We start from the raw sequence: 21,760 nt of genomic DNA on the forward strand, positions 1-21,760 counted from the left end.
CTGCGGTTGTGAGGCCAGTTGAGCATACTGCCAAATTCTCTAAAACAACGTAGGAGGCAGATTGTTGATGAGAAATGCTCTGGTGGATATTTCTGTAGTCCGCATGCAAATTGCACCCTCCCATCTGTGGCATTGTGCACATTTTAGAGTGGTCTTTTATTGTCCCCAGCACAAGGTGCACCTGTGTAATTATAATGCTGTTTAATCAGCTTCTTGATATGCCACACCTGTCAGGTGGATGGAGTATCTTGGCAAAATAAAAATGCTCACTAACAGGGATGGTAATAGATTTGTGCACAAAATCTGAGAGAAATAAGCCTCTTGTGCATATGGAACATTTCTAGGATCTTTTATGTCAGCTCATGAAACATGGAAGCAGCACCTTACACGTTGCATTGGCATGCTGACTGCAGGAATTCCCACCAGAGCTGTTGCCAAAGAATTTGCTTATTTCTCTACAGTACCATAAGCTGCCTCCAATGTAGTTTTAGAGTATTTGGCAGTACATCCAACAGGCCTCAGCTGCAGACCACGTGTAACCACGTCAGCCCAGGACCACCACATCTGGCTTCTTCACCTGCAGGATCATCTGAGACCAGCAACCTGGACAGCTGATGAAACAGTGGGTTTGCACAACCAAAGAATTTCTGCACAAACTGTAAGAAACCATCTCAGACCGCTTGGCTTTTTCCACATTTTGTTACATTACAGCCTTATTCTAAAATGGATTAAATAGTTTTTCCCCTCATTCATCTACACATAATACCCCATAATGACAAAGCAAAACGAGGTTTTTAGAAATTAGTGCAGATTTATTAAAGATAAAAAATGGAAATATGACATTTATATAAGTATTTAGACCCTTATTTTCAGCATTTTGTTTAAACACCTTTGGCAGCGATTACAGCCTTGAGTATGATGGGTATGATACTACAAGCTTGGCACACCTGTATTTGGGGAGTTTCTCCTATTCTTCTCTGAAGATCCTCTCAAGCTCTGTCAGATTGGTTGGGAGGTGTCACTGCACATCTATTTTCAAGTCTCTCTAGAGATGTTCGATCGGGTTCAAGTACGGGCTCTGACTTGGCCACTCATGGACATTCAGAGACTTTTCCTGAAGCCACTGCATTGTCTTGGCTGTGTGCTTAGGGTCGTTGTCCTGTTGGAAGGTGAACCTTCGCCCCAGTCTGAGGTCCTGAGCATTCTGGAGCAGATTTTCATCAAGGATCTCTCTCTACTTTGCTCCCTTCAATTCTCCCTCGATCCTGACTAGTCTCCCAGTTCCTGCCACTGAAAAACATCCCCATAGCATGATGCTGCCACCACCATGTTTCACTGTAGGGATTTTGGCAGGTTTCCTCCAGACATGACGCTTGGCATTCAGGCCAAAGAGTTCAATCTTGGTTTCATCTGACCAGAGAATCTTGTTTCTCATGGTCTGAGTCCTTTCATTGCTGTTTGGCAAACTCCAAGTGGGCTGTTATGTGCCTTTTCCTGAGGAGTGGCTTCTGTCTGGCCAGTCTACCATAAAGGCCTGATTGGTTTAGTGCTACAGAGATGGTTGTCCTTCTGGAAGGTTGTCTCAACTCCACAGAGGAACTCTGGAGCTCAATTAGAGTGACCAACAGGGTCTTGGTCACCTCCCTGACAAAGGTCCTTATCCCCAGATTGCTCAGTTTGACCAGGCGGCCAGCTCTAGGAAGAGTCTTGGTGGTTCCAAACTTCTTCCATTTAAGGATGATTGGGGCCGACTGTGTTCTTGGGGACCTTCAATGCTGCAGACATTTTTTGGTACCCTTCCCCAGATCTGTGCCTCGACACATTCCTGTCTCGGACAGTTCCTTCGACTTCATGGCTTGGTTTTTGCTCTGACATGCACTGTCAACTGTCAAACCTTATATAGACAGGTGTGTGCTGTCCAATCATTTGAATTTACCACAGATGGACTCCAATTAAGTTGTAGAAACATCTCAAGGATGATCAATGGAAACCTGAGTTCAATTTTGAGTCTCATAGCAAAGGGTCTGAATACCTTTTTAAAAGAAAATCTAAAACCTGTTTTCATTTGGTCATTGTGTGTAGATTGATGAGGAAAATGTTATCATTCTTAGAATAAGCCTGTAACGTAACAAAATGTGGAAAAAGTCAAGGGGTCTGAATACTTTCCGAATGCATTGTATGTCACCCATTGAGCATGTTTGGGATGCTCTGGATCTATGTGTACAACAGCTTCTTCCAGTCCCCGCCTATATCCAGCAACTTTGCATAGTCATTGAAGAGGAGAGGGACAATATTCCACAGGCCACAGTCAACATCCTGATCAACTGTATGCGAAGGAGATGTTGCGCTGCATGAGTCAAATGGTGGTCACACCAGATACTGACTGGTTTTCTTATCCAAGCCTTTACCTTTATCTTTAAGATATCTGTATTACCAGTCATGTGAAATCCATAGATTAAGGCCAAATTTCTTCATTTCAATTGGCTGATTTCCTTACATGATCTGTAACTCAGTAAAATCTTTGAAATTGTTGCATGTTGCGTTCATCTTTTTTGTTCAGTGTAGTATGACTTTGCTCATAAATGATTTGTGAAGCATCTATGCAGTGCTTTTGAAGCCTTTATGAATGTTCTATAAAACCTGTAGAAATTGTTTGTGTAAAGTCAGTCCTAATCTCATGCTATTCTCTCCTCTGTGTCTCTCACCTGTCTCCCCAGAGGATGGGCTGTAGCTACTTCCTGTGCACCATTCTGTTCTTTGTGGCTGTCCTCCTGGCCATCATGGCAACGGGTACCATCCTACTCATGAACCACTACCAAGCTCCACCCCCCGGCACCAACGACGGTCCCCCACTCATCTCCACCAACCACGACGAGGGCAACGCCCTGGTGACGGTCGAGCGGGGCGATGGTTCGCGCATTAACATCTTCATCGACCCCAACTGCCCCGACTACAACAACAACTTCATGCGGATGGAGGCCGTGCAGACGTCGCTGCTCCATTCACTGACCGACCATGACACGGACCTGAAGTCAGTGAAGGGCCAAGACCGAGCCCTGCTGGTGAAGCTGGCTGAAGAGGTGGCCAAGCTATCGGGCCATGCCAGCCAGCTTAAGTTGGAGTACGAATCTCTGAGGCGAGGCCAGGGGAACCTGGGACAAGAGCTCAACACTCTGCAGACGGAGCAAGGTCGTCTTATACAGGTTAGAGGCCCTCCCTAAAGGCTCCATAGGCCCCAAAGCCCCATTCCACCACTTACCCAGTGAAAGTGGGAGGTTAATGCTTTATTTTCTTAGTGTATTTTATCCAAAGCCATTTCTACAACTCTCCCATTTTTTTCCCAACTGAGTATGTTCTGTACTGGAGTAAGCCTGGTTAATGAGCCAGGTTACTGTGCTCAAGGGCAAAACTGCACTATTCTCCATCTGAATTTCAGGCCAACAGCCTTCTGGTAAACCTTCTGATAACTATGTATGTAGGCCTACCATTTAATGCTTGGCTCTACTGCTGCATAAACTGATGACGCCCATATACACGGAGTATACAAAACATTAACACCTGCTCTTTCCATGGCAGACTGACCCGGTGAATCCAGGTGAATGCTATGATCCCTTATTGATCTCATTTGTTAAATCCACTTCAAGTCAATGTAGATGAAGGGGAGGAGACAGGTTATAGAATGATTTTTAAGCCTTGAGAATTGAGACATGGATTGTAATGTGTGCCATTCAGAGGGTGAATGGGCAATATAAAATATTTAAGTGCCTTTGACTGAAGTATGGTAGTAGGTGCCAGGCACACTGTTTAGTGTCAAGAACAGCAACACTGCTAGGTATTTCATGCTCAACAGTTTCCCGTGTGTATCAAGAATGGTCCACCTCACAATGGACATCGAGCCAACTTGACACAGCTGTGGGAAGCATTGAAGTCAACATGGGCCAGCATACCTTTGGAACGCTTTAGACACCTTGTAGAGTCCATGCCCAGATGAATTGAGGCTGTTCTGAGTGCAAGAGGTATTCCTAATGTTTGGTATAGAAGTGTATAGCGTATGAAGATTTTTTGTTTGAATAATAACATGAAGGTTGATCTCCTGTCCTTCTCACGCTCTCTACTACAATCTAGCATCACAGACAAGAAAAGTATTGCCGTGTTTAGGAAAGTTGGTTGGTTCAAATCACAAGCCTCATGTTCTCCAACTCTTAATAGAGGTCGACCGGTATTGTCCGTTCAGCTCTTTTGACTTGAACAGTTGTTTTTTCCATTCAGCACTTAATTCAAAGTCACTCATTAGATCAATTCTGAGCGTGGTAAGAATTAATTTAGTTGTTTTACCATCATCTGCAATATCTCACTGGCAGCCTCACAGTGAGAGGAGTTCCTTCTCAAGTACCTGGGTAAACATTTGTCGAAGGCCCCCCCACACACACATACAGTACATACACCACTGCAAACTGATTAGATGGACGGAATGTTAGAGCATGCTAACGAAATTACAGTAAACGAAAATGTACGCTTTATCCAGTATACATGAATTTTTTCCTATTTGGTTGCCTTATAACCTGGAGTTTGTGTCATTTGATTTATACAACATGCCTACCACTTTGAAGGTGCAAAATATTTTTTATTGTGAAACAAACTAGAAATAAGACAAAAAAACAGAACTTGAGCGTGCATAATTATTCACCCCCCCAAAGTCAATACTTTGTAGAGCCACCTTTGCAGGAATTACAGCTACAATTCTCTTGGGGTATGTCTCTATAAGCTTGGTACATCTTGCCACAGGGATTTTGCCCATTCTTCAAGGCAAACCTGCTCCAGCCAATTCAAGTAGGATGGGTTCAGCTGGTGTACAGCAATCTTTAAGTCATACCACAGATTCTCAATTGGATTGAGGTCTGGGCTTTGACTAGGCCCTTAAAACACTTGAATGTTGCATTAGCAGTATGCTTAGGGTCATTGTCCTGATGGAAGGTGAACCGTTAGCATTTTCCTTGATGGCCAAAAAGCTACATTTGTCTCTCATCTGACCAGAGTACCTTCTTCCATATGTTTGGGGAGTCTCCCACATGCCTTTTGGCGAACCAAATGTGTTCGCTTGTTTTTTTCTTTAAGCAATGGCTTTTTTCTGGCCACTCTTCCGTAAAGCCCAGCTTTGTGGAGTATAGGGTTTAAATGGACAGATACACCAATCTCCGCTGTGGAGCTTTGCAGCTCTTTCAAAGTTATCTCTGATTAATGCCATCCTTGCCTGGTCCATTAGTTTTGGTGGGTGGCCCTCTCTTGGCAGGTTTGTTGTGGTGCCATATTCTTTCCATTTAAAAAAAATGGAATACAATACTCAGTTTTAGAGATGTTCAGGACCAGTTTATTACTGGCCACCCATTCCAAAACAGACTGCAATTAAGGGTTTAAGGGTTTCAGTGACTTCATTAGATGTGGTTGCTGATGCGTATATGGTTGAATCATCAGCATACATGGACACATATGCTTAATGCCAGTGGCAGTTCATTGGTAAAAAATAGAAAAGAGTAGAGGGCCTAGAGAGCTGCCCTGCGGTACACCACACTTTCCATTAGAGAAGCTTCCATTAAAGAAAACCCTTTGAGTTCTATTAGATAGATAGCTCTGAATCCACGATATGGCAGAGGTTGCAAAGCCATAGCTCTTAAGTTTCTTCAACGACAGGTTATGGTTAATAATATCAAAGGCTGCATTGAAATCTAACAGTAAAGCTCCCACAATCTTATTATTATCTATTTCTTTCAACCAATCATCAGTCATTTGTGTCAGTGCAGTACATGTTGAGTGCCCTTCTCTATAAGCATGCTGAAAGTCTGTTGTTAATTTGTTTGCAGAGAATTAGCATTGTATTTGTTCAAACATAATTTTTTCCAACAGTTTGTTAAGAACTGGCAGCAAGCTTATAGAGTAGGTCTTCTGTTAGAACCAGTGAAGGCCGCTTCACCACTCGTAGGTCGCTCCAGGGCTGAGGTCAAAGACTTTCCTCTAAGCTCAGATTATAAATATAACAGATAGGAGTGGCTATAGAGTCAGCTACCATCCTCAGTAGCTTTCCATTTAAGTTGGCAATGCCAGGTTTGTCATTATTGATCGTTAACAATATTTTTTCCACCTCTCCCACACTAACTTAACAAAATTCTAACTGGCACTGCTTTCCTTTCATTTTTTTGTTTTTTTATGCATGAATATAATTGCTCAATGTTTGGCGTGGGCATTTCCTGCATTTCCTGCACTTTGCCAATGAAATAATCATTAAAATAATTGCCAACATCAAATGGTTTTGTGATGAATAATCCATCTGATTCGATGAAAGATGAATTTGCTGAATTTGTCTTTCTGCCCATAATTTCATTTAAAGTACTCCAAAGGTTTTTTCCATCATTCTTTATATCATTGATCTTGACTTCATAATACAGTTTCTTGTTGTTGTTGTTGAGTTTAGTCACATCATTTCTCAATTTGCAGTAAGTAAGCAAGTCCGATGTGCAGCCAGACTTATTAGCCATTCCTTTTGCCCCATCTCTTTCAAGCATATAGTTTTTAAATTCCTCATCAATCCATGGATCCTTAACAGTTCTAACAGTCCATTTCTTAACAGGTGAATGTTTATCAATATTTGGAAGAAGTAATTTCATAAATTCATCAAGTGCAGCATCTGGACACTGCTCCTTAATAATCACATCAGACCAACAAATATTTTTAACATCATCCACATAACATAAAATTAACAACAAATAAGGTACAGGTGAAAACAGTCAAGACAAAACCAATAGTAAAGAACATGGAAATCGGTGGCAGCTAGTAGACCGGTGACGACGACCGCCGAGCGCCGCTCGAACAGGGATAGGAGCCACCTTCGGTGGAAGTCGTGACAGTTACCCCCCCACACCCCTCCCCGACGCCCGGCTCCTGCAGTGCGCCGACACCGGCCTCGAGGGCGACCCGGAGGCCGAGGCGCAAGGCGATCTGGATGGAGGTGGTGGAAATCACTCAGCAGTGATGAATCCAAGATGTCCTCCACCGGTACCCAGCACCTCTCCTCCGAACCGTACCCCTCCCAATCCACGAGGTACTGCAGGCCCCTTACCCGGCGTCTAGAATCCAGGATGGGACGTACCGTGTACACCAGAGGCCCCTCGATGTCCAGAGGGGGTGGAGGGGCCTCCGGCACCTCACCTTCCTGCAGGGGATCAGCTACCACCGGCCTGAGGAAAGACACATGAAACAAGGGGTTAATGTGATAGTAAGGAGGGAGCTGTAACCTATAACACACCTCGTTTATCCTCCTCAGGACTTTGAATGGCCCCACACACCGCGGCCCCAGCTTCCGGCAGGGCAGACGGAGGGGCAGGTTTCGGGTCGAGACCCAGACCCGGTCACCCGGTGCGAACACGGGGGCCTCACTGCGGTGGCGGTCAGCGCTCATCTTCTGCCGCCCACCCGCCCGTTTGAGCGATTCCTGGACGGCTTTCCAAGTCTCCTTTGAGCGCTGCACCCACTCCTCCACCGCAGGAGCCTCGGTCTGGCCCTGATGCCACGGTGCCAGGACCGGCTGGTAGCCCAACAAGCACTGGAAAGGCGGCAGGTTCGTGGAGGAGTGGCGGAGTGAGTTTTGGGCCACCTCAGCCCATGTGACATACCTCGCCCATTCTCCTGGCCGGTCCTGGAATTACGACTGCTGAAACCTACCCACATCCTGGTTCACTCTCTCCACCTGCCCATTGCGCTCGGGGTGAAAACCTGAGGTCAGGCTGATCGAGACCCCCAGACGCTCCATGAACGCCCTCCAAACCCAGGACATGAACTGGGGACCCCGATCATAAACTATGTCCTCAGGCACCCCGTAGTGCCGGAAGACGTGGGTAACCAGGGCCTCCACAGTCTGCAGGGCCGTAGGGAGACCGGGCAATGGGAGGAGACGGCAGGACTTCGAAAACCAATCCACAACGACCAGGATCGTGGTGTTCCCCTGAGATGGGGGAAGGTCGGTGAGGAAGTCCACCGACAGATGTGACCAAGGCTGTTGTGGAATAGGGAGGGGCTGTAACTTCCCTCTAGGCAGGTGTCTAGGAGACTTACTCTGAGCGTACACCGAACAGGAGGAGACATAAAACCTCACTTCCTTCGCTAAAGTGAGCCACCAGTACTTCCCCCTAAGACCCCGCACCGTCCTCCCAATTCCCGGATGACCCGAAGAGGGTAGTGTGTGGGCCCACCGGATCAATTTGTCACGAACACCAAGCGGCACGTACACGTCCACGTCCACCTCCCATACCACCGGTGCCACCAGACATGAGGCTGGAAGGATGGGAGTAGGATCGATGGACCGCCCCTCGGTATCATAGAGACGGGACAGCGCGTCGGCCTTAGTGTTAAGGGAACCAAGGTCTATAGGAGATGGTGAACCGAAATCTGGTGAAAAACATGACCCACCTTGCCTGGCGAGGATTCAGTCTCCTCGCTGCCCGGATGTACTCCAGATTACGGTGGTCAGTACAGATGAGAAAAGGGTGTTTAGCCCCCTCAAGCCAATGTCTCCACACCTTCAGAGCTTTTACCACAGCCAGCAACTCCCAGTCCCCCATGTCATAGTTTCGCTCCACCGGCCCGAGCTTCCTCGAAAAACAAGCGCAGGGGTGGAGCTTCGGTGGCATGCCCGAGCGCTGTGGTAGCACGGCTCCAACCCCAGCCTCGGACGCGTCCACCTCCACTATGAATTCCAAAGAGGGGTCCGGATGAGCCAATACGGAAGCATCGGAAAACAGCGCCTTCAGACGACTAAAAGCTCTGCCCGCCTCCGCTGACCACCGCAAACGCACCGGGCCCCCCCTTCAGCAGTGAGGTAATGGGAGCAGCCACCTGGCCAAAACCCCTGATAAACCTCCGGTAGTAATTGGCAAACCCTAAGAACCGGATGTGGAAATGCGATACCCGAGGAAAGCGACGGCTTGTTTGGAGAACACATGTTTTTCAGCCTTGACGTACAGGTCATGCTCCAACAGTCGCCCAAGTACCCTGGACACCAGAGACACATGCGTGGCGCGTGTGGCGGAATAGATCAGAATGTCATCGATATAAACCACCACCCCCTGCCCATGCAGGTCCCTGAGAATCTCGTCTACGAAGGATTGAAAGACGGCTGGAGCATTCTTCAACCCATACGGCATGACGAGGTACTCATAATGGCCAGATGTGGTACTAAACGCGGTCTTCCACTCATCTCCCTCCCAGATACACACCAAGTTATCCTGAGATCCAGTTTTGTGAAAAAGCGCTCACCGTGAAATGATTCCACCACCATAGCGATGAGAGGTAGCGGGTAACTAAACCCCACTGTGATGGAATTTAGACCTTTATAATCAATGCACGGACGCATTCCTCCCTCCTTCTTAAAAAAAAAGAAACTCGAGGAGACAGGTGACGTGGAGGGCCGAATGTACCCCTGTCCCAGAGATTCAGTGACATATGTCTCCATAGCCACTCTCTTCCTGTGACAGTGGGTACACGTGACTCCTGGGAAATGCTTCGTTTACCTGGAGGTTTATCGCGCAATCCCCTCGTCGATGAGGTGGTAATTGTGTCGCCCTTTTTTTACAGAAAGCGATAGCCAAATCGGCATATTCTGAGGGAATGTGCACAGTGGAAACCTGGTCTGGACCATACACCTACCTGAACACCTACCTATACACCTAGCGCAGGCTGAAGAGGAGCTGGAGACGAGGTAGGCAGGCAGCTCCTCTCCCATCTGTCCATTCTCTCCATCATCTGGTCCATCGCCGTCCTGATCCGGTGTAGGATGTCAGTGTGATGGAGGACACGCTCTTGCATTGATGGGAGAGGGGGCGCAGCTGCTCCTGCTGACTCCATTGCTTATGGTGCGGCCCTGACGGAGGCTGTCACGAAAGCTAGGAGTGGTGGGTGTGGAGTCAGGCGCAGAGAGCAAAGCTTCCAATGTAGACGTATTTATTCAGCTGGGTCTAGCCAACATACAGGCACAATGACCAATAAACAGTTAAGTCCCCCAAAACCCGGGAAAATAACGAACAGCAAAAATACGTATAAGCAAAACAAAAATCTACCACTGACAGAGAGGAATAAGCCCGCACAAAAGCAGGCGGGCCCTGGAAGTTTAAATAGCCCTGAATTAACAACAAATAAGGTACAGGTGAAAACAATCAAGACACAACCAACAGAAAAGAAAACCGAATTGGTGGCAGCTAGTAGACCGGTGACGACGACCGCCGAGCTCCGCCCGAACAGGGAGAGGAGCCACCTTTGGTGGAAGTCGTGACAATAACTCACTGTATCACAATTCCAGTGGGTCAGAAGTTTACATACCTTAAGGGAAGATTTCGGCAGTAGCTGTATGGTTAGTGAGAAAGTCCATATTGCAAATGTACGGTCCCTTACTAGACGTCCGAAATCGTTTGTAAAATTCGCGGACGGCGTCGGGCCGAGCGGCAGGGCCGGACCTACCAGGAAGTCATCAAATGAACTTTGTCGGACATTCGGTTTCCGTTTTACAAAAATAATAACATTTAGGTCATTTTTCCGCTGTCCCGGAAATTCCCACAAGAGGGCATAAGCAATCATATTGCTATTGGACAAAACATCACGATTCACGACGGGGCCTTATCTCGAAAACTGAAAATATTTAGAAGCCGAAACTCGGTGAGCGTAGGGGCGGCATAATGGGCAGTTGGCCCCGAACAAGATGGCGTCTAGGCCTTAACGTTTTTTGAGTTATGGCCATTTATCTGGGATTAAAGGTCCAAAATGAAAATAGAGAAATTATTTTTCCACTTCACGTCAAAGTCAAGGAGCCTCCGGTGTCAATAAAAAAAGAACCAGCCATTTATCTATCGTCATTTAAGAGAAATCGTACAACGACAGATTGGTGATGTTCACGGATAGGTGTTTTTTTTTCTTCAACGGTTACAGATCCAGTTGCAGGGTGTTCTTACGAATCTTTTTAAAGTGTGCTGCGGAGCTCTGCGAGATTGCTGTGATTTTCTATGATTTTCTGAAATAACACACACTCACTAAACCCTCCGTAAATAACTCAGTTCTTAACGTAAAGACTTAAAACTCAGGATTCTGTAAAGGCATACCCCAATCATGATATGAGTTTATTTATAGCTTCCTGTGCCAACCGGAAGTGCCTTAAATGGTGTCACAGTGGCAGTTTCCAAGGGTTAAAAAGGTCAGATCTTTTCAAAACTTCATATGTGTGATTAGGCAACCCCCATAAACTGTACGTCAGTCATTTCTCCCAACAGATGTCAAAGAAAATCTCTCTCTCACACACACACACACACAGAAACACACACACAGCAAGGATGGAGTGACAAAGTGCGGTGCTTAAAGACACACAAAGCCTAAAAAGTGGGTTTGGTGTCAATTGGTATCAGTTTGGTGTCAGAATGACATCTAATTGACTGATGGACACTGACTTGCTAGTTGACTTTTGAACATTAGCAATATGTTTAACCTCATAGTCCTCTAGGGGCATTATCGCTCTGGATAAGAGCGTCTGCTAAATGACTTAAATGTAAATGTAAATGTATTTCATTTTTGGATAAAAAGACGTGCCTGTTTTAAGCGCAATATTTTGTCACGAAAAGATGCTCGACTATGCATGGAATTGATAGCTTTGGAAAGAAAACACTCTGACGTTTCCAGAACTGCAAAGATTTTCACTGTGAGTGCCCTAGAACAAAACCTTCAGGCAAAACCAAGATGTTTCAGCAACCAGGAAATGAACAGGATTTCCGAAGCTACGTTTTCCATGATCTCCTTATATGGCTGTGAATGCGCCAGGAATGAGCCTGCACTTTCTGTCGTTTCCCCAAGGTGTCTGCAGCATTGTGACGTATTTGCAGGCATATCATTGGAATATTGACCATAAGAGACTACAATTGCCAAGTGTCCGCACGGTGTCCTGCGTGGAAATTGGTGCGCAAAACTCAGCTACTGGTATTTTTCCATGCGATTCTGTGAAGAAAGCATGCTTCCACGAACGGCATTTCAATGAAGAGATATATGACAAAACACCTTGAGGATTGATTCAAACAACGTTTGCCATGTTTCAGTCGATATTATGGAGTTAATTCGGAAAAAGTTCGACGTGTAGGTGACTGAATTTTCGGTTAGTTTCGGTAGCCAAATGCATAGTAACAAAACGGAGCGATTTGTCCTACACAAAGAATCTTTCAGGAAAAACTGGACATCTGCTATGTAACTGAGAGTCTCCTCATTGAAACATCTGAAGTTCTTCAAAGGTAAATTATTTTATTTGATTCCTTTGCTGGTTTTTGTGAATATGTTGCGTGCTAAATGCTACGCTAAATGCTAAGCTAGCTATCAACACTCTTACACAAATGATTGATTTTCTCTGGTTCAAAAGCATATTTTGAAAATCTGAGATGACAGTGTTGTTAAGAAAAGGATAAGCTTGAGAGCAGGCATATTTATTTCATTTAATTTGCGATTTTTAGAAATCGCTAACGTTGCGTTATGGTAATGAGCTTGAGGCTGTAGTCAGGAACCCGCATGCGGGGTGGGGCGGACTATGAAGTTAAACGGAGAGGGACCATCACCAAAATGGCATTCTGAAATCAACACAAAAAATGGCATCACCATAGTCTCCAGACTGTGCCGAGTTCAACGAGACGCCCCGCTTGACCGTAGCTCGCTCTGAGTGCAGTGACCTTGAAAAAAAGCAGAACCAAAATGAAGCCTGGCCCTCAATGTCATTTGCTTTTGGGTGACAGTGAGAGAACCGTTAGGGTGAGAAGCACAATTCGACCTCGGGTACGTTCCTAAGGTCCTCCCGATCCGTGCAAGCCTAACCATGACCGTGTAGCATTAACCCTTAATAGTTAAAAGAAGGTGTTTACTTCAAAGAGTTTGCATTGACTTCTCTCCCCATAGGAATACATTGCCTGCACCTCTAAATTCAACCTGAAGCCTATGTGGGTTATGAATGCCTTAGGAACCTGTCTTCTATGACAGTCCATCAGACCACTATGAGGTCTACCTGTGCCAATTCTAAGCTTCCTGAAGCAACCGGAAGTGGTTGAAATCACCTTATCAGTGTTGATCCATACACTGCCTGCAGTTTGATAGACATAGTGCATTCAACCCTGTGTAGATCAGTCAATTCTTAACTTAAAGACTTAAAACTCAGGATTCTGTAAGTGGCTATGTCAATCAAGACATGTGTTTACTTATAGCTTCCTGTGCCAACCGGAAGTGCCTTTAATTGGGTCACACTGTCTGTTTTGAACGGTTAAAAAAGTCACATCTTTCCAAAACTTCATATGTGTGACTAGGTAAACCTCATGAACTGTAAATCAGTCATTTCTCCCAACAGATGTCAAAGAAAAGCTGTAACACACACACACAGCAAGGATAGAGTTAAAAAGTGCGGTGCTCAAAGACACAGAGAGCAGGCAATGGCATAAACATAATCTCTAGGCCGTGCCGAGTTCAACGAGATATCCCGCTTGACCGTAGCTCGCTCGGTCTGAGCGCAGCGACCATGAGAAAAGTAGGCCCAAAATTAAGCCTGCCCCACCACGTCATTTGCTTTTAGGTGACAGTGAGAGAACCTTTAGGGTGAGAAGCACAATTCGACCTCAGGTATGTTCCTAAGGTCCTTCCGATCCGTGCAAGCCTAACGTTGACCGTGTGGCATTAACCCTTAATAGTTAAAAGAAGGTGTTTACTTCAAAGAGTTTGCATTGACTTCTCTCCCCATAGGAATACATTGCCTGCACCCCTAAATTCAACCTGAAGTCTATATGGGTTATGAATGCCGTATGAACCTGTCCTTGGTAACAGTCCATCAGGCCAGTATGAGGTCTACCTGTGTTGATTCTAAGCTTCCTGGACCAACCGGAAGTGGTTAAAATCACCCTAAAAGTGTTTTTCCATTACCTGCCTGCAGTTTGATAGACATAGTGCATTCAACCCTGTGTAAAACAGTCAATTCTTAACGTAAGGACTTAAAACTCAGGATTCTGTTAAAGCATACCCCAGTGAGGACATGTGTTGACTTATAGCTTCCTGTGCCAACCGGAAGTGCCTTAATTGGTGTCTCAGGGGCTGTTTCGAGGGGTTAAAAAAGTCAGATCTGTCCAAAACTTCATATGTGTGATTAGGTAACCCCCATGAACTGTAAATCAGTCATTTTTCCCATAAAATTTCAAAGGAAAACTAAATCACACAGACACACAACTTGGAAGGAGGGACGTATTGGGGTTTGTAGAGACAGACAGTGCCTCCAATAGTTAGCTTTGTTCGAGCTAAAAAAGAACCGTCAGACCTAGAGTTCCGAAACTTTAGAAACCTGTTCTAGACCTCGGGTCGATAGTGCGTGGTGAGTTAGGTGGCTCTAGAAGGTTCTCGGACCGAGAAATAGCCTCGTACATTTGCAATGACTTCAATTCATTTTGACCATTACGAAAATGGCGACATTTAGAAAAGTCTCAGAGACACAAGACTAGGTGCATTGAAACCGGCTCGGCCCATAGAGACGGACCCCAACGTTTCGGTCCGATAGCTCATTCAAGGACCCCATTGCAAGGCATTGAAAAAAGTGGATTTTCAGCACCAATTAGGGTTTTACTCGGGCACCGAAGGACCTATCGAGCCGAAACTCGGGATTCGGGGTCGCCTCACATAGGCCTTCACATAATGTCCGACCTGGACCCGCAGCTAGAACGTAACTATGTGTTTTACGTTTTTATTATGTTTTAACCTCTTGCCTCTACTTGGGACGCTTGCGTCCCAACTAGAGCTCTGGAAATGCAAATGCGCTACGCTAAATGCTAATAGTATTAGTTAAAACTCAAAAGTTCATTAAAATACGCATGCAGGGTATCAAATTAAAGCTACACTCGTTGTGAATCCAGGCAACAAGTCAGATTTTTAAAATGCTTTTCGGCGACAGCATGAGAAGCTATTATCTGATAGCATGCACCAATACACTACAACACAAAAGCACAGCAGGGGACGTAAACAAAATAATTAGCATTTCGGCGTTACACAAACCGCACAATAAAATAGAAAACAGTCATTACCTTTCACCATCTTCTTTGTTGGCACTCCTAGATGTCCCATAAACACTATTGGGTCTTTATTTCGATTAAATCGGGCCATATAAAGCCAAGATATCGTTATATGTAGACTGTGTGATAAACGAAAAACAGCGATTTCACAACGTAACGTCATTTTTTAAAATTCAAAAAGTAGACGATAAACTTTCACAAAACACTTCAAATACGTTTGTAATGCTACTTTAGGTATTAGTAAACGTTAATAAGCGATAAAAATCATCCATAGGCGATGTCAAAATCATTAGCTGTCGTCTTGGAAAAAATTTCACGAGAGAGCTCTTCCGGAATGATCTGGGCGGAGACCGGAGGTAAGTGGTGCCCCTGTTTCGGTTCAACCAAGAATCAAAGAGGATTCAATTCACAAGACTCTAGACAACATGGGGATGCTGTGGGAGTTGAATGCTCGGTCTTATCTAATTCGGCTCACTGTTAACAATTGCTGGAAGTGGCGCAAGGATATTTATTTCCATTTTCTGTGATCAGGTTTTCCTGCGCTTTCCGATGTAACGCACGTTATGTAATAGCCACAGTCGTGATTTAACCAGTTTTAAAAACGTCCGAGGGTTTCCTATCCAGACATTCTAACCATATGAACGTACTATATTCCTGGCATGAGTAGCAGGGCGCTGAAATGTTGCGCGATTTTTAACAAAATGTTCAAAAAAGTAGAGGGTAGGAGCAACTAGTTAAACTAATGGCGCTGTGAATTATGGGCCTGCTCTGACATATGTGATAGTTGGCTTCTAAATGAGTTGGAAAAAGTGGGTTTGGTGTCAATTGGTATCAGTTTGGTGTCAGAATGACATCTAATTGACTGGTGGACACTGACTTGCTAGTTGACTTTTGTACATTTAACATTTAAGTCATTTAGCAGACGCTCTTATCCAGAGCGACTTACAAATTGGTGCATTCACCTTATGACATCCAGTGGAGCAGCCACTTTACAATAGTGCATCTAAATCTTTTAAGGGGGGTGAGAAGGATTACTTTATCCTATCCTAGGTATTCCTTAAAGAGGTGGGGTTTCAGGTGTCTCCGGAAGGTGGTGATTGACTCCGCTGTCCTGGCGTCGTGAGGGAGTTTGTTCCACCATTGGGGGGCCAGAGCAGCGAACAGTTTTGACTGGGCTGAGCGGGAACTGTACTTCCTCAGTGGTAGGGAGGCGAGCAGGCCAGAGGTGGATGAACGCAGTGCCCTTGTTTGGGTGTAGGGCCTGATCAGAGCCTGGAGGTACTGAGGTGCCGTTCCCCTCACAGCTCCGTAGGCAAGCACCATGGTCTTGTAGCGGATGCGAGCTTCAACTGGAAGCCAGTGGAGAGAGCGGAGGAGCGGGGTGACGTGAGAGAACTTGGGAAGGTTGAACACCAGACGGGCTGCGGCGTTCTGGATGAGTTGTAGGGGTTTAATGGCACAGGCAGGGAGCCCAGCCAACAGCGAGTTGCAGTAATCCAGACGGGAGATGACAAGTGCCTGGATTAGGACCTGCGCCGCTTCCTGTGTGAGGCAGGGTCGTACTCTGCGGATGTTGTAGAGCATGAACCTACAGGAACGGGCCACCGCCTTGATGTTAGTTGAGAACGACAGGGTGTTGTCCAGGATCACGCCAAGGTTCTTAGCGCTCTGGGAGGAGGACACAGTGGAGTTGTCAACCGTGATGGCGAGATCATGGAACGGGCAGTCCTTCCCGGGAGGAAGAGCAGCTCCGTCTTGCCGAGGTTCAGCTTGAGGTGGTGATCCGTCATCCACACTGATATGTCTGCCAGACATGCAGAGATGCGATTCGCCACCTGGTCATCAGAAGGGGGAAAGGAGAAGATTAATTGTGTGTCGTCTGCATAGCAATGATAGGAGAGACCATGTGAGGTTATGACAGAGCCAAGTGACTTGGTGTATAGCGAGAATAGGAGAGGGCCTAGAACAGAGCCCTGGGGGACACCAGTGGTGAGAGCACGTGGTGAGGAGACGGATTCTCGCCACGCCACCTGGTAGGAGCGACCTGTCAGGTAGGACGCAATCCAAGCGTGGGCCGCGCCGGAGATGCCCAACTCGGAGAGGGTGGAGAGGAGGATCTGATGGTTCACAGTATCGAAGGCAGCCGATAGGTCTAGAAGGATGAGAGCAGAGGAGAGAGAGTTAGCTTTAGCAGTGCGGAGCGCCTCCGTGATACAGAGAAGAGCAGTCTCAGTTGAATGACTAGTCTTGAAACCTGACTGATTTGGATCAAGAAGGTCATTCTGAGAGAGATAGCGGGAGAGCTGGCCAAGGACGGCACGTTCAAGGGTTTTGGAGAGAAAAGAAAGAACGGATACTGGTCTGTATTTGTTGACATCGGAGGGATCGAGTGTAGGTTTTTTCAGAAGGGGTGCAACTCTCGCTCTCTTGAAGACGGAAGGGACGTAGCCAGCGGTCAGGGATGAGTTGATGAGCGAGGTGAGGTAAGGGAGCAATATGTTTAAACGGAGAGGGACCATCACCAAAATGGCATTCTGAAATCAACACAAAAAATGGCATCACCATAGTCTCCAGACTGTGCAGAGTTCAACGAGACGCCCCGCTTGACCGTAGCTCGCTCTGAGTGCAGCGACCTTGAAAAAAAGAAGGCGCAAAAGGAAGGCTGGCCCTCAATGTCATTTGCTTTTGGGTGACAGTGAGAGAACCGTTAGGGTGAGAAGCACAATTTGACCTCGGGTACGTTCCTGAGGTCCTCCCGATCCGTGCAAGCCTAACCTTGACCGTGTGGCATTAACCCTTAACAGTTAAAAGAAGGTGTTTACTTCAAAGAGTTTGCATTGACTTGTCTCCCCATAGGAATACATTGCCTGCACCCCTAAATTCAACCTGAAGTCTATATGGGTTATGAATGCCGTATGAACCTGTCTTTGGTAACAGTCCATCAGGCCAGTATGAGGTCTACCTGTGTTGATTCTAAGCTTCCTGGACCAACCGGAAGTGGTTAAAATCACCCTAAAAGTGTTTTTCCATACCCTGCCTGCAGTTTGATAGACATAGTGCATTCAACCCTGTGTAAATCAGTCAATTCTTAACGTAAGGACTTAAAACTCAGGATTCTGTAAAAGCATACCCCAGTGAGGATATGTGTTGACTTATAGCTTCCTGTGCCAACCGGAAGTGCCATAATTGGTGTCTCTTGGGCTGTTTCGAGGGGTTAAAAAAGTCAGATCTTTCCAAAACTTCATATATGTGATTAGGCAACCCCCATGAACTGTAAATCAGTCATTTTTCCCATAAAATTTCAAAGGAAAACTTAATCACACACACACACAGCTTGGAAGGAGGGACCCATTGGGGTGCGTAGAGACATACACTGCCTGCATTAGTTAACCTTGTTGGAACTTTTAAAGAACCGTCAGACCTAGCGTTCCGAAACTTTAGAATCCTGTTCTAGACCTCAGGTCGATAGTGCGTGGTGAGTTACGTGGCTCTAGACGGTTCTCGGACCGAGAAACAGCTTCGTACATTTGCAATGACTTCAATTCATTTTGACCATTACGAAAATGGCGACATTTAGAAATGTCTCAGAGACACAAGACTAGGTGCATTGCGACCGTCTCGGCCCATATAGACAGACCCCAACGTTTCGGTCCGATAGCTCATTCAAGGACCCCGTAGCAAGTCATAGAAAAAAGTGGATTTTCAGCACCAATTAGGGTTTTGCTCGGACACCAAATGACCGATCGAGCCGAAACTTGGGATTCGGGGTCGCCTCAGCTAGGCCTACACATAACATAAGAAATGGACCCGCAGCTAGAACGTAACTATGTGTTTTATGTTTTTTTAATGGTTTGAACCGAAGGCGTTGTGAATTTTGGGCCAGCTCTGAAGTATGTGATAGTTGGCTACTAACCGAGTTAGAAAAAGTGGGTTTAGTGTCAGTTTGTATCAGTTTGGTGTCAGAATGATATCTAATTGACTGATGGACGGTGACTTGCTGGTGACGCTTGTCCATTTGCAATATGTTTAAACAGTGAGGTACCATCACCAAAAGTGACATTCTGAAATCAACCCTAACGAGCCATTGAGATGAACCAGAATCATCAATTTCACATTCCTGCAGGATTTTTAATACCTTGACAAATTCGTGATGGTACCTGCCCATTGAACCATATTGCAAATGCACAGTGACTTTGCAAAAGTGAGAAAACATAAACAAATGGACATGATGAAATCAACACAACGAGTGATGGAAAGGTACAACTATCACTGCTCGGCCACCCTGTGTTCATCAGGCCAGTCAATTTTGCATTTTTGAGCATGTCAAATTTCATATGGTAAATGCCAATTGAACCATATTGCAAATGCACGTGCACTTGCAATATGATTGTATAGTGAAAAAACATCACCAAATGGACATGATGAAATCAACACAACGAGTGATGGAAAGGAACAACTATCACTGCCCGGCCATCCTGTGTTCCCATAGCGAGCATTAATATCAGAATGACCGGTATATGCATTTACAACCATATTTTTATTTTTGGGTTACCAGTTGCACAACAATGCACGTGCATTTGCAATATGATTCTATAGTGAACAAACAACACCAAATGGACATGATGAAATCAACACAACGAGTGATGGAAAGGTACAACTATCACTGCTCGGCCACCCTGTGTTCATCAGGCCAGTCAATTTTGCATTTTTGAGCATGTCAAATTTCATATGGTAAATGCCAATTGAACCATATTGCAAATGCACGTGCACTTGCAATATGATTGTATAGTGAAAAAACATCACCAAATGGACATGATGAAATCAACACAACGAGTGATGGAAAGGAACAACTATCACTGCCCGGTCATCCTGTGTTCATCAGACCAGTCAATTTTGCATTCCTGCAGGATTTTTATAGCATGACAAAATCGTGATGGTACATGCCCATTGAACCATATTGCAAATGCACAGTGACTTTGCAAAAGTGAGAAAACATAAACAAATGGACATGATGAAATCAACACAACGAGTGATGGAAAGGTACAACTATCACTGCTCGGCCATCCTGTGTTCATCAGGCCAGTCAATTTAGCATTTTTGAGCATGTCAAATTTCATATGGTAAATGCCCATTGAAACATATTGCAAATGCACGTGCATTTGCAATATGATTCTATAGTGAAAAAACATCACCAAATGGACATGATGAAATCAACACAACGAGTGATGGATAGGTACAACTATCACTGCTCGGCCATCCTGTGTTCATCAGGCCAGTCAATTTAGCATTTTTGAGCATGTCAAATTTCATATGGTAAATGTCCATTGAAACATATTGCAAATGCACGTGCACTTGCAATATGATTCAACAGTGAAAAAACATCACAAAATGGACATGATGAAGTCAACACAACGAGCGATGGAAATGAGCAACTATCACTGTCAGGCCATCCCGAGTTCATCTGGCCAGTCAATTTTGCATTTCTGAGCATGTCAAATTTCATATGGTAAATGCCCATTGAAACATATTGCAAATGCACGTGCATTTGCAATATGATTCTATAGTGAAAAAACATCACCAAATGGACATGATGAAATCAACACAACGAGTGATGGAAAGGTACAACTATCACTGCTCGGCCATCCTGTGTTCATCAGACCAGTAAATTTAGCATTTTTGAGCATGTCAAATTTCATATGGTAAATGCCCATTGAAACATATTGCAAATGCACGTGCATTTGCAATATGATTCTATAGTGAAAAAAACATCACCAAATGGACATGATGAAATCAACACAACGAGTGATGGAAAGGAACAACTATCACTGCCCGGCCATCCCGAGTTCATCAGGCCAGTCAATTTTGCATTTCTGCAGGATTTTTGAGCATGTCAAATTTCTTATGGCATTTGGCCCCCCAAAAAATTCCTTAGGCACAAGTTAAAAAAAATAAAAATAAATTATGATAATAAAATACGACTAAAGTATGTTGATACAGTTCTTATACGTGTGTAATTTACACAAAATTCGAAAGAATTTCGAAAAACGGTCCAGAAAGCAATTTTTTAAGGGTGTGTGAAGTTTTTTACAAAATTTTGACATTTTTGACTTTTGACTTCGTATGAAATCATATTGAAAATGGACAAAACATATTCCTTATGCGCATGTAAAAAAAAAAAAAAAAAATATGATAATAAAATTGGACAAAAGTATATTCATACAGTTCTTACACATGTGTAATTGACAAAAAAATCAAAAGAATTTCGAAAAACGGTCCAGAAAGCACTTTTTTAAGGGGTGATAAGTTTTTTACAAAAATTTCATTTTTTCAAAATTTTGCTTTTGGACGTTGACTTGGGTTACATATCCAATATGAAAAACCACGGTGGAGCGGATTCGCCACCTGTTGAATTTTTAAAGTGTTACAACTGGCAATTGCTATATGGCATTTGCAATACACTTTGCATGAATCAACGCCGAATTGGGTGGTATTGGACAATGTGTATATGGTTTGTCCGTTGCCAATGACTTGCCATTCATTTTTGTCCAATACAGGGGGGTCTTCCCTTACATACATTAAGTTGACTGTGGCTTTAAACAGCTTGCATAATTCCAGAACATTATGTCATGGCTTTAGAAGCTTCTGATAGGCTAATTTACATC

At 44.9% G+C, this 21,760-nt stretch overlaps 1 protein-coding gene across 1 annotated transcript in view; it reads left to right on the plus strand.

The window, feature by feature from the left end:
• Nucleotides 1–2,720: 2,720 nt before the first annotated feature.
• Nucleotides 2,721–21,760, plus strand: part of LOC115139743 (fibrinogen C domain-containing protein 1-like) — a 145,187-nt gene continuing 126,147 nt past the window's right edge. The window contains exon 1 of the mRNA XM_029677473.2: nt 2,721–3,203. Coding sequence (XP_029533333.2) covers nt 2,721–3,203 — 483 coding nt within the window. The remainder of the gene's footprint in view (nt 3,204–21,760) is intronic.

The sequence above is a fragment of the Oncorhynchus nerka genome, linkage group LG13 (genome assembly GCF_034236695.1).
Source record: "Oncorhynchus nerka isolate Pitt River linkage group LG13, Oner_Uvic_2.0, whole genome shotgun sequence".
NCBI lineage: Eukaryota > Metazoa > Chordata > Actinopteri > Salmoniformes > Salmonidae > Oncorhynchus > Oncorhynchus nerka.